Source organism: Rhinatrema bivittatum, chromosome 4 (genome assembly GCF_901001135.1).
Source record: "Rhinatrema bivittatum chromosome 4, aRhiBiv1.1, whole genome shotgun sequence".
NCBI lineage: Eukaryota > Metazoa > Chordata > Amphibia > Gymnophiona > Rhinatrematidae > Rhinatrema > Rhinatrema bivittatum.
This window is the reverse complement of record NC_042618.1, coordinates 6,595,010-6,608,700: the sequence shown is the minus strand read 5'-3', so window position 1 is coordinate 6,608,700 and position 13,691 is coordinate 6,595,010. Positions and strand designations below refer to the sequence as shown.

The following is a 13,691-nucleotide window of genomic DNA, read 5'->3' as shown; positions in this document are numbered from 1 at the left end:
TTGAAAAGCATTGCTGATTTAAAAAAAACAAAAACATTACTGCATGAGAGTACATCGAGTACAGATAAGCCAAATATCTTATTGCAGCTGAAAACACTGCTGCCAGAAGTGGTACAATTGTTACCATCATGTGTGTAAGAGGGAGCCTGTTGGTGGTCTGTCCACATAATATTCCCCAGCATCTAAGTGCAAATTTTGCAATAGAAAATCATCCAGTCTTGCATGAAAGTATGTTCTCACAGGACAAGCTGGATGGTAGTCCTCACATATGGGTGACATCATCAGATTGGAGCCCAAACACTGAACATTTTTGTCAAAGTTTCTAGAACTTTGACTGGCACCTACTGGGCATGCCCCGTATGGCACTAACCCTGCATCCAGCAGGGGTCCCCCTTCAGCCTCTTTTTTTTTTTTTTTCCCCGTGCAGCAGTAGCCACGAGGGGTTAAGGAGCTCTCTAGAGATTCCTGACAGGAATTTTCCTCACGGAACTTATTTCAAAAATTCTACCCCATAGGGGTCCCCCTATCGATTCCGCGGTTGTAAGGTAAGGCTGTACCCTCATTTGTAGTCTATTCCCGTCGAGTTTTCCCTTCGGGGCCTACTGGCCATTGACCGCACCATGGCTAAACGTTTGTCGAATCCATGGCGTCGGGTTTTCGTCTGTGCCCCGATTGTCCTCTGACATTATCCATCACAGACCCGCATAGGGTCTGTGTGGTGTTTGGGGTCGGATCACGATGTCTTAACTTGCACCAAATGACACCGAAAGGCCGTAAGGACCGCTCAGAGAAGATGGAGTTTCTTTTTCAGGCAAAGCCACCGACTCCATCGAGCACTTCGACATCGTCTGAGCCGGTGCCATCGACCTCTTGCCAGCAGCGAGACACCGGTTCTGTCCATCCCGCACCAACTACTCCGAAGGCATAGACTTCTTCCTCTTTGGCTTCAGAGAAGGACCGAGGTGAACATCATGAAAAGCGTCAACACAGTTATCTGAAGGCTCAGTCCGCTGATCCAGGCAAGCCCTCGGCATTGACGTCGACAGAGCCACCGACAAAGAAATCCCATCCAGAAAGGCCCAATCCTCCTCTGCGACTGGGTCACCGAGGCATTCCCCACCTTCATTGGTGCAGGGAGCCGCAACTCCTCTTTCACCGTTGGACCCTCCGGCTACGCCAGTGCTGCCTCCTATTCCGGAGCCAGGGTTCCACGTCCCAGGCTTCCATGAGGAATTGGATCGGTTGATCCAAGAGGCCATCGAAAAGGCACTGCAAGGTTTCCAGCCTCCGTTGACGCCGGCACTGATGCCAGCTCCAGTCGCCGACCCAATTCCCACGGCGCTCGCACCACTACTCGGCAGGCTGGATGTGTTGATCGGTGCCCTTCCACTGGTGGAACCGAGGATACCGGTATGTCCAACGCCTTCCACCCCCGATTCCTTTGTCATCGGACGATGAGGAAGCACTGAGGCCGGAACCTATGCCCGGACCGTCTGGGATCTCACCACCAACTCGCCATCGATACTGCATCGTCCTCAATCTGTGCCACCATCAGTGTCGTCTGTGCCTAGACCTGATCCTTCAGGAATAGCACCATTACTTCCCTCTGGAGATCCTATGGGAGCAGGTGATTAGCCTTATGGTCCTTGGACCGATGATTCTTCCCAGGATTCTGATGATCTACCTTCAGAGCCATCTCCCCCTGAGGAGAGACGACATTCTCCTCCAGAGGACCTGTCCTTTATTAATTTTATAAAGGAAATGTCTGAAGCTATACAATTCCAACTTCAGACGGAAGAGGACTCCAGACACAAGATGCTGGAAGTGCTCCAATTCATAGATGCACCCAAGGAAATCATGTCCATACCCATTCATGAAGTCCTCCTGGACTTGTTGAAGAGGAATTGGGAGCATCCAGGATCTGTACCACCGGTGAATCGAAAAACAGATGCCACCTACCTGGTACAGACCGCCCCTGGTTTCCAAAAACCACAGCTGGATCACCATTCTGTGGTTGTAGAATCAGCTCAGAAAAAGACACAGTGTTCTAAGCCTCATTCTTCCATACCTCCAGGGAAAGAACAGATGTCCCTGGATGCATTTGACCATCGTGTTTTCCATGGCTCAATGCTTATTTCTCGCATTGCTTCCTACAAGTTATACACGACCCAGTATAACAGAGACCTATTTAAAAAGATCCAGGAATTTTGAGTCTTTACTTGACCAGCTTCAGGATCAGCTCAATACCCTGGCTCAGAAGGGTCTAGATGCTGGCAAGCATGAGGTCCGTGCTGCCTATGACATTTTTGACACTGCTGCTAGGGTGTCTGCAGCGGGGATTAGTGCACGAAGATGGGCCTGGCTGAAGTCCTCTGACTTAAGACCAGAGGTACAGGACCGGTTGGCTGACCTGCCTTGCGCTGGAGATAATTTATTCGGGGATAAAATCCAGGAGACTGTAGCACAGCTCAAAGACCACCACGAGACGCTACGCCAGCTTTCTTCGGTGCCTTCTGATTTTCTGCCCATCTCTAAAAGGACATTCCGAAAAGATTCTAAGCGGCCGTCCTTCAAGCCACGGAGATATTATCTTCCTGCTACTCGAGGTCGCCCCTCCAGATCTTACCAGAAGGGTCAGGCCAGACCATCCAGGCCTCAGAAAACTCAGCCAGCTCCTCCACCGGGCCCAGCTGCTGGATTTTGACTCCTTGCTGGAAAGCATAAGCCAATCTCCTCTACCGTCTGTACCAGTCGGCGGTCGGTTGTGCCTATTCACCAACCTATGGCACACGATCACTTCAGATCAGTGGGTACTTGCTGTACTGACTCAAGGTTACCACCTCAACTTCCTGTCTGTACCAGCAGACTCCCCACCTCGGCCAATGTGGGGATCATCCGACCACTCCTCTCTTCTGGAGGAGGAGGTTTCAACCCTCCTGAAATCCCGAGCAATAGAACCGGTGCCCCTCTCCCAGCAGGGGAGGGGTTCTATTCCCAATATTTCCTCATTCCAAAAAAGTCAGGAGGAATTCGTCCAATTCTGGACCTCCGTGCCTTACAAGAAAAAACTTTGGTATAACTTCCACTCCACCCTTCCAATTTGACAACATTCAAATTCAACTCAAAGACAACGTTAAAGACCTGGGTTTCTGGCTAGATAATGAGCTAAATTTTAAAAAGCACATCACAACAAAAACAAGAGAAGGCTTTTACAAAATTCAAATACTCAAACACCTAAAACCGCTGCTTCATCCCCATGACTTCAGAACCGTTCTTCAAGCCCTCATCTTCTCCAGTTTGGACTACTGCAACTCCCTTCTGATAGGCCTCCCTAATTCAACATTAAGACCTCTGCAGTTACTCCAAAACGCAGCTGCCAGAGTCCTGTCTGGTAAAAGAAAATCCGACCATATATCCCCAGTACTTTACAACTTACATTGGCTACCAGTTAAAAAAAGAATAGAGTACAAAGTACTCACAATCCTACACAAATCAATTCACAAAGCTGACTTCTCTGCCCTGGACAATATTATACATCTACACAAATCTTCACGTACAACAAGATCTACATATAAAGTTCAGCTGGATGTCCCTTCTTTACCTCAAGCCAAATTATCCTCCACTAGAAATAGAGCCATCTCTATCATCGGCCCAAAACTATGGAACGCACTACCTCAACGCCTCAATTCGTAAGAAAACTTTAAATCTTTTAAAAAAGATCTTAAAGATTGGCTACTCTCACAATCGTACAATGGCTGCTCACCCAATGACAACTGAACATAATCTTTTTCACATCCACCTTCACATCCTTTTTATGCCAGTAATCCCCTCCTTCTGTCTTTCGTCCTGTCTTGCAGAAAACCTCTCTTCTCTCTAACGGTTTCAACCGTCTACTTCAAGTGTTGCTTACACTCATAACTTTTGTTCTATGAATGGTTCAATGTATTTATTGACTTTTAAGTTAATGTTCTGATTCATTCTCTGTCACACTGTTATGAAGTTAAATGTAACTGGTTTGTTATAATGTAAACCGGAGTGAAGGCTATGTCAGCTGTACCTCGGTATATAAACAAATGCTAAATAAAAATAAATAAATAAATAAATAAAATTAAACAAGTATTTACAGAAGGAAAAGTTCAGGATGGTAACCTTGGGCACTCTAATTCCTCTTCTGCAAAGAGGAGATTGGTTTTGCTCTCTGGATCTTCAGGAAGCGTACACACACATCTCGATCACTCCGTCTCACCGCAAATTCCTTCGATTCCTAGTCGGACCCCGGCACTTCCAGTACCAGGTACTGCCCTTCGGCCTAGCATCCGCACCTCGAGTCTTTACCAAGTGCCTTGTAGTGGTCACGGCCTACCTGAGGTGTCAGGGTGTCCATATCTACCCTTATCTCGACAATTGGCTGATGAGGGCTCCAACTCAAAAGGATGCACTAGCCTCCTTACGTCTAACTCTCCATATATTGCTGTCTCTCGGGTTTCTGATCAACTATCCCAAGTCCAACCTAGTTCCATCTCAAACCCTATCCCTCTTAGGAGCTGACCTGGACACCGTGCAGGCGAAAGCATTCCTCCCTCAGGATCGGACTCTTACACTCATGTCCCTAGCGCAATGCCTCCAGGATCAAGATTACATGATAGCTAGTCATTTCCTCATTTTGCTGGGTCACATGGCATCCTCTGAACATATCACTCCAATGGCACGTCTTGCCATGAGTCATGCAATGGACTCTGAAGTCCCAGTAGGTTCAGGCTTATCATTCAGTGTCCTGCATTGTCCATGTTACCAAGCAGCTCTGCATGTCACTGGCCTGGTGGATGCAGTTCTCCAATCTTCTTCAAGGCCTTCCCTTTCAAATTCCAGAACCTCAAATTATCCTGACATCGGACGCCTCCAACCTAGGTTGGGGTGCTCATGTCGACAGCCTCCAGACTCAGGGACTCCAGAGGAAGCCAAACATCAGATAAATTTCCTGGAGCTTCAGGCGATCAGATATCCCCTCAGAGTCTTCAGGATTGTCTCTCAAACAAGGCCATCCTGATTCAGACCGACAACCAGGTGGCGATGTGGTAAATAAACAAGCAAGGTGGAACGGGCTCCTACCTTCTGTGTCAGGAAGCTGCACAAATATGGGCATAGGCTCTTTCCCACTCGATGTACCTCAGAGCGACCTACTTGGGCGTGGACAATGTTCTAGCGGACAAGTTGAGTCGAACCTTTCATCTGCATGAATGGTCTCTCAAACCCATGGTAACAGGCACCAACTTCCAACGTTGGGGGTATCCACAAATAGATCTCTTTGCATCCATCCACAACCGCAAAGTAGAGAAATTCTGCTCCCTCACTCGCAGCTGCCATTCACAGCCGAGGGACGCTTTTGCCCTCTCGTGATCCAGCCGTCTCCGCTACGCGTACCCTCCACTTCCACTCATATCGAAGACTCTCGTGAAGTTACGAAGGGACAAGTGCTTAATGATTCTGATAGCCCCTCACTGGCCACGCCAAGTCTGGTCAATCCTCCGGGACCTATCAGTTTGCCGGCTCATCTCTCTAGGGGAGGATCCGCTTCTGATAACTCAGAACGATGGGTGCCTACGCCACCCCAACCTCCAGGCCCTATCCCTGACGGCCTGGATGTTGAAAGGTTAATGCTCCAACCCCTTAACCTTTCGGAGTCGGTATCCCGAGTCCTGGTAGCTTCAGAAAAGCCTTCCACAAGACGCTCTTATCGTTCTAAGTGGAAAAGGTTTATGGTCTGGTGCATGTCCATGTTCATAGACCCCTTCACTTGTTCCACTGTGTAGTTTCTGGACTCTCCCTGGCATCTGTCAGAATCAGGCCTGAAAACTTCCTCTATAAGAGTGCATGTCAGTGCGGTAGCCGCGTTCCACAACTGAGTAGGAGATGTCTCTATTTCGACACAGCCCTTAGTCACACATGCTTCATGAGAGGTTGGCTCCACCTGAAACCTCCATTGCCCCCTCCAGCTCCCGCTTGGGACCTTAACGTGGTCTTAGGGCGGCTCATGAAACCTCCGTTTGAGCCTCTCCACTCCTGCAATCTTTGCTCTCTCACCTGGAAAGTAATTTTTCTTCTCGCTATAACATCTGCTCACAGAGTTAGTGAGTTACAGGCATTAGTCACCTACCCGCCTTACACTAAAATTCTACATGACAGAGTGGTCCTCCATACATACCCTAAGTTTTTACCAAAGGTAGGGTCGGAATTTCATTTTAATCAATCCATCATCTTACCTACTTTCTTTCCAGCCCCATTCAAACCCAGGGGAAAAGGCTCTACATTCCCTGGTCTGCAAACGTGCCCTTGCCTTTTATCTGGAGCGCACATCAGCCCACAGGAAGTCCACTCTATTTGTTTCTTTCGATAACATCAAATTGGGAAATCCAGTGGGAAAACAGACCCTTTCCTCCTGGTTGGCGGTCTGTATCTCCTTTGCTACCAGCAAGCAGGCATTCTGCTACAAGACCGTCTGAAAGCACACTCTGTTAAGGGCCGTGGCAACCTCAGTGGCACACCTTCATTCAGTGCCACTTATAGATATATGTAAGGCTGCGACCTGGAGCTCTCTCCATACCTTCGCAGCCCATTATTGCTTGGATAAGGCTGGTCGGCAAGATTCCATTTTTGGCCAGTCTATCCTACGCTACTTATTCTCAGCTTAACTACCCAACATCCTACCAGCGACCCGTTCAGGGTTTTCAGGATGCCCTCCTACCCAAATCCACCCCTGTTGTGCCTGTTGCAATTCTTTGGGTGCATTTGGTGCATTGCTCGGGCATCCTCAGCTCGCTACTCACCCATATGTGAGGACTACCATCCTGCTTGTCCTGTGAGAAAACTGAGTTGCTTACCTGTAACAGGTGTTCTCACAGGACAGCAGGATGTTAGTTCTCACGAAACCCGCCTGCCACCCCGCGGAGTTGGGTTCGCTCGCGATTTGTTGTTTTATTTTTCACCTGTACTTTTACTATAAGACGAGTCTGAAGGGGGACTAACATCCTGCTGTCCTGTGAGAACACCTGTTACAGATAAGTAACTCTGCTTTACGACAGATTGTTTTCAAATACATCTGTAATTTCACATCTGTTGTATATTTATCTTTGCCTCAGGTATTGGCTCCAATTTCTGGAGGAATCCCACAACAGACAGGCGTGATTATCCAGCCTCAACAGATCCTATTTACGGGAAACAAGACCCAGGTTATCCCTACCACAGTAGCAGCACAAACACCAGCACAAGGACAGATTACTGTAGCCAGCCAGCACCAGCAGCAGCAGGCGCAGCCACAGCAGCCATTGGTGCTACAGGTGGATGGAGCAGGCGACACATCCTCTGAAGAGGAGGAAGAGGAAGAGGAGGACTACGATGATGAAGAGGAAGAAGACAAGGAAAAAGATGGAGGAGAGGATGGACAGGTCGAAGAGGTAAACAGTGATCAAGAACAGGTGTATTCGATATTTAATTACAAGAGAATTGTTGTTCATTTACAGAATCCCTATTGCCTTCCAGCTGATTTCTTGAAGCAGGGATCTCTGCTGTTAAGTGGAGATGGACTTTAGTTTCAAAAGCAAAACTAAAACATTTTTTTTCATTTGGTTTCATTTTCAGATGACTACCACCAACCCCCCCCCCCCCCGACTCTGCCCCCAATTACTTATCCCTATCAGCAGGTCTAAGGGGCAAGAACAATTACCCACCTGCTCTTGCTCCACCGGGAGTCTGTGTCAAAATCGCACCAGCCTCATGGCCTGCTGGCACCATTTGGTGGGGCAGGAGCAAGGGGGAATTGCTTCTGCCCCTTTATTCTGCAATTGGGGGGGTGAGGGGGTTGAATAGGCCTGACTCTTGCCCCCCTCTGTTTTGTGGGGTTTCTCATTTCTGTGTATAAACATATGAAAAAAAAAATAGCAGCAAAGAAAATGGTGAATTACAGCACTAAGATTAGGAACATAAAGGTCTTTGCAAAAGCTCTCAAAATATTAGATTCCTAATGTTCTGCATTTAACGAGTTAGGCATTGAACTCCAAGTCTTAAAAAATAATAATAAGTAAATAGAAACAAGGGCCCTATATGATTAGAAATTAAATTGTAAAGAAATTGATTCACTAATTTTTATTTTATTTTTTGCTAATTTGCAGCTTTCAGTTTTTAGAGAACCAGCATAAATATTTCCCCTACCCCCTTCAATTGCTAGGCAGACTTCACTCCCCCCAGTTGTCAGTGCTACAGCCACTGTAAATAAGGTAGTTAGCTGGTCCCTAACATTCAAATAGTATAGAAGACATTTAACTGTAAGGGGGTGCACTGAACACCATTTAGGTATTTTCTTGTTACTCATCCCTTCCAGCAGATGGAGTCAGAGAACAAAACTTTGAGGCACTGCTACTTAACTGAGAGGCACCTGCAGGATCTCAGTATTTCTCTGACTCCAGCAGTTAAAGTAGTTTTAGGTTCTAGATCATAAACACTCCCTGAGGTGTTAGGCATATTCATGGGCCATCCCTCAGGTGAAGGCGGGCCAAGAACTTATTCAAGCCTTTTTTAAACCCAGCTACACTAACAGCACTAACAACAACCCTGGCAACAAATTCCAGAGTTTAATTGTGCATTGAGTGAAAAAGAACTTTCTCCAATTAGTTTTAAATGTGCTACATGCTAACTTAATGGAGTGCCCCCTAGTCCTTCTATTATCCAAAAGAGTAAATAACTGATTCACATTTATCTGTTCTAGATCTCTCATGATTTTAAATTTGTTTTTGCTGGGAACCTTTCCTCTGGGTAACTCCAGGGGCGATACAGCTGCGTTCTGTTCCTTCTTTATTACCGAAAGTGGTCACTGAATTTCACTTGAATCAGTCCATCTGCCTGCCGTCTCTGGACAGAGAGTGATGTAGAGGAGTATCGTCTGTTGCGACCCTTGGATGTTAAGAGACATATCATCCGGTATCTGGAGGTTACTGAGACTTTACGGAAAACAGATTGCTTGCTTGTTCTTCACAGCGGTACTAAACAAGGAGAACTGGCCCCTCAGGCTACAATAGCCCGCTGGATTAAGGAGGTAGTCACAGCAGCATACGTTGATGCTTGCAAGCCGTTACCTAGTCAGGTTAGGACTTAGGCAGTGTCATGGGCAGAAGTTAGGTTGCTGTCTCCCGCTGACATTTGCTGAGTGGCGACGTGGTCCTCCTTACACACCTTTTCCAGGTATTATTGTCTGGATGTGCGGCACGGGAGCATGCAGCCTTGCATGTGCAGTTTTGACTGGACATAGGGCAGTCTCTTGCCCTATTTGGGAGTAGCTTTGGCACATCCCACTTGTTCTGGATCATCTGACTGGATGCTAACAAATGAGAAATTACTACTTACCTGATAATTTCCTTTTCTTTAGGACAGTTAGATGAATCCAGCTTCCCTCCCTTGGCTGCTGGATGTTTATAGTATGGTCCTCCTGTATGACTACATATTACAGGGATTACTGGTAACTGTTAATCCAGTCCCTAGACTAATGTTATTACATTCTTTTCTGAGCTCAGTGTTGCCTGATGGCCGAGTATGGAAATGGTTATCTGTTTTTAATCAGGTTTTTGCTAGTCTGTCCACAGTTGCTTTTGAAGATGATACTGGCAGGCCGATGTTACTACAGGGGTATATATATATACTGTGATGTCAGTTTGCTGTGTCTCCATCTGCTGGTGTAGAGGTGCATAACCCTCTTCAGGATTTATCTGACTGACCTAAAGAAAAGGAAATTATCAAGTAAGTAGTTATCAGGGTTTCATGTAAGTCTGTGGCTTCATTTGTAGGAGCTAGGCTTCTTTGACTTCTGTACTGGGTTGCAGATTCTTGGTCCAAAGTTTGATTATGTAAGCTTCCTTTTAAGGGAAAACTTATTTGGTGAGGATATTGAAAAGGTAGTTAAGAGCCTGGGACTCCTTAAACTTCCTGAAGATAAGGGTCTCTCTTTTTTTTTTTTTTTTTTTTTTTTTTTTTTTTTACTGTCTTAAGCTGTGGCCAATTTCAGGATTCAAGAAGATACAGGACTGGGAAATAGTGTTCATCCCAACTGTTTAAATTCAAGAGAAGGAATGGGTCCTTTTTGTGGGAGCCAGAAAGCTACACCCAAGATGGCCAACTCTTCTTGTGCTGGTCACACTTTCCAATGAAGTTCCGTAGGTTGCCCCCTTGGTGCCAGCTGTAGGCGAAAGTCTGCAGCAATTTTTTACTAGGAGGGAACCCACATAACCTCAGACCAGTGGGTCTTGTGGATCATTCACTTTGTTTATTCCCTAGAATTTGTCATTCCAATTTCCAAGGCTTTGTTTTCTCCTTGTGTGTCACCTGCCAGAAGATTGGCAGTTCAAGCCACACTAAGCAGGCTTCAGCTGTTGAAGGCGGTGAGTCCGGTTCCATGCTAGCCATGAGGATAAGATTGTTGCTCCATTTACTTCATAGTTCCAAAAAAAGGGATGGATCATTCAGAGCTATTCTTGATCTGAAAGGAGTGAACAGCAGTCTTCACATCTCTCATTTCTGTGTGGAGACTCTTTGGTCAGTAGTGTCCCAACAGGGCAAGTTTCTTTAGTCACTGGATCTTTTGGAGGCATATTGAAGACAGCTGAGGTGGAATATGATTAGAGTTCTATAAAATCATGAATGGAATAGAATGAGTATATGTAAATCGGTTTATTTACACTTTCAAAAAAATACAAAGACTCGGGGGACACTCCATGAAGTTAGTAAGTAGCATATTCAAGAAAAAAAAAAAGAGAGAGTTTTTTGTCTCTTCATGCACAATTAAGCTCTGGAATTCATTGCCGAAGGATATGCTTAAGGCTGTTTGCATAGCTGGGCTTAATAAAGGTTTGGATAGGTTCCTGGAGAAGAAGTCCATAAACTGTTATTAGCCAGATAGACTTGGGGAATAGCCACTACTTATCACTATGGGATAGCAGCATGGGATCTATTTGCCATTTTACCATTGTTGGAAATAGGGTTATTGGTCTTGACCCTCGGTCTGACCCAGTATGGCAATTTTTATTTTTATTTCCACATTCCAATCAGGGAAGACCATTAGTGGTTCTCACTTTCTGTATCCTGGGGAAATATTTTCAGTTGAGTGCTTCCTTTTGGACTCGCCAAGAGCTTTCACCAAAATAATTGTGGCTTTAGCAGCCTTTTTTGAGAGTGGAGGTGTTAATGGTTCATCAGGCCCCATGGCTGAACCTCATCAGCCACGGGGCCTGATGAAGTTCATCCCAGGATACTGAGGGAGCTCAGAGATGTGCTGGCGAGTCCGCTGTGTGACCTGTTCAATAGATCCCTAGAAACGGGAGTGGTGCCGAGTGATTGGAGAAGAGCGGTGGTGGTCCCGCTTCACAAGAGTGGGAACAGAGAGGAGGCTGGTAACTACAGACCGGTTAGCCTCACTTCGGTGGTGGGAAAAGTAATGGAGTCACTGTTGAAAGAGAGAATAGTGAACTATCTACAGTCGGGAGAATTGATGGACCAGAGGCAGCATGGATTCACCAGGGGAAGATCCTGTCAGACAAATCTGATTGACTTTTTTGACTGGGTAACCAAGGAATTGGATCAAGGAAGAGCATTCGATGTCATCTACTTGGATTTCAGCAAAGCTTTTGATACGGTCCCGCACAGGAGACTGGTGAATAAAATGAGAAGTTTAGGAGTGAGTGCCGAGGTGGTGGCCTGGATTGCAAACTGGTTGACGGACAGAAGACAATGTGTGATGGTAAATGGAGCTCTCTCTGAAGAGAGGGAGGTTTTAAGCGGTGTACCACAAGGATCGGTGTTGGGACCGGTCCTGTTCAATATATTTGTGAGCGACATTGCGGACGGGATAGAAGGTAAGGTTTGTCTTTTTGCGGATAACACTAAGATCTGCAACAGAGTGGACACGCCGGAAGGAGTGGAAAGAATGAGACGGGATTTAAGGAATCTGGAAGAGTGGTCAAAGATATGGCAGCTGAAATTCAATGCCAAGAAGTGCAGAGTCATGCATATGGGGAGTGGAAATCCAAATGAACTGTATTCGATGGGGGGAGAAGGGCTGATGTGCACGGAGCAGGAGAGAGACCTTGGGGTGATGGTGTCTAATGATCTGAAGTCGGCGAAACAATGTGACAAGGCGATAGCTAAAGCCAGAAGAATGCTGGGTTGCATAGAGAGAGGAATATCGAGTAAGAAAAGGGAAGTGATTATCCCCTTGTACAGGTCCTTGGTGAGGCCTCACCTGGAATACTGTGTTCAGTTCTGGAGACCGTATCTCCGAAGAGACAGAGACAAGATGGAGGCGGTCCAGAGAAGGGCGACCAAAAAGGTGGAAGGTCTTCATCGAATGACTTATGAGGAGAGATTGAAGAATCTAAATATGTACACCCTGGAGGAAAGGAGGAGCAGAGGTGATATGATACAGACTTTCAGATACTTGAAAGGTTTTAATGATCCAAAGACAACGACAAACCTTTTCTGTCGGAAACAAATCAGCAGAACCAGGGGTCACGATTTGAAGCTCCAGGGAGGAAGACTCAGAACCAATGTCAGGAAGTATTTCTTCACGGAGAGGGTGGTGGATGCCTGGAATACCCTTCCGGAGGAAGTGGTGAAGACCAGAAGTGTGAAAGACTTCAAAGGGGCGTGAGATAAACACTGTGGATCCATAAAGTCTAGAGGATGTAAATGAATGTGGGAAAAAAAAAAAAAGATTTGCATTCACAAAAAAGCAGGGAGTAGCTTGCTTTTTATAGCAGTTACTACCCCAGATCAAATAAGCCTGATACCTCACTTTCAATGCATATCCAGCATAGCTCTCTGCTTCAACGGCAGGGGAGGAAGTCTGACACTTCAAGCATATCCAGCATAGCTCTCTGCTTCAACGGCAGGGGAGGAAGTCTTCAAGCATATCCAGCATAGCTCTCTGCTTCAACGGCAGGGGAGGAAGTCTTCAAGCATATCCAGCATAGCTCTCTGCTTCAACGGCAGGGGAGGAAGTCTTCAAGCATTTCCAGCATAGCTCTCTGCTTCAACGGCAGGGGGAATGAAGAAAAGTGGATCTATATACAGACAACCAACAAGGAATGAATTACATAGTCGGGGTAAACAAGCATGGGTGTAGCTTGCTTATTGCAGCGGTTACTACCCCTAACTAATTAAGCTAGATATTTCATTTAGATGCAGCTCCAACACTGCTGTCTACATTAATGGTGGGGGTGGAAGGGTAATAGAACCAAAAGGTTACTAAGAGCCAAGAGAAACAGATAAGTATGAAAAGAAAAGAGTGTGAAACTTGCTAGGCAGACTGGATGGGCCGTTTGGTCGTCTTCTGCCGTCATTTCTATGTTTCTATGTTCATCTCTGCTTGGACAATGATTGATCAGAGCCAAATCCTATCAAGAAGGTATCAGATTATCTGACAGAGTTGTCCAAGTTTTAGAAGGCTTAGGCTAGATAATCAATTTTCCAAAGAACAAGCTTTATCTTTCCTTCTCCCCAAAATACCTGGGAGCTCAATTCGATACGAAGATTGGCTATGCATATCTAACTTCAGAGCTAGTGGCCAAGATCATAGGTTCTGTGAAAAAGTTCTCTGCTTGAGGGGCTCCTAGAATTTGGGATTATCTTCAGCTTCTGAGCTTCATGGTTGCCAT

The 13,691-nt window shown here is 46.1% G+C and overlaps 1 protein-coding gene across 2 annotated transcripts in view; it reads left to right on the top strand.

Annotated features, from left to right (window-relative positions):
• GTF2A1 (general transcription factor IIA subunit 1) overlaps nt 1-13,691 on the top strand; it is a 100,826-nt gene that overhangs the window by 64,357 nt on the left and 22,778 nt on the right. For both annotated transcript variants that reach the window (XM_029597708.1, XM_029597709.1), the window contains exon 7: nt 7,137-7,451. In XM_029597708.1, the coding sequence (XP_029453568.1) occupies nt 7,137-7,451 (315 nt within the window). The remainder of the gene's footprint in view (nt 1-7,136; nt 7,452-13,691) is intronic.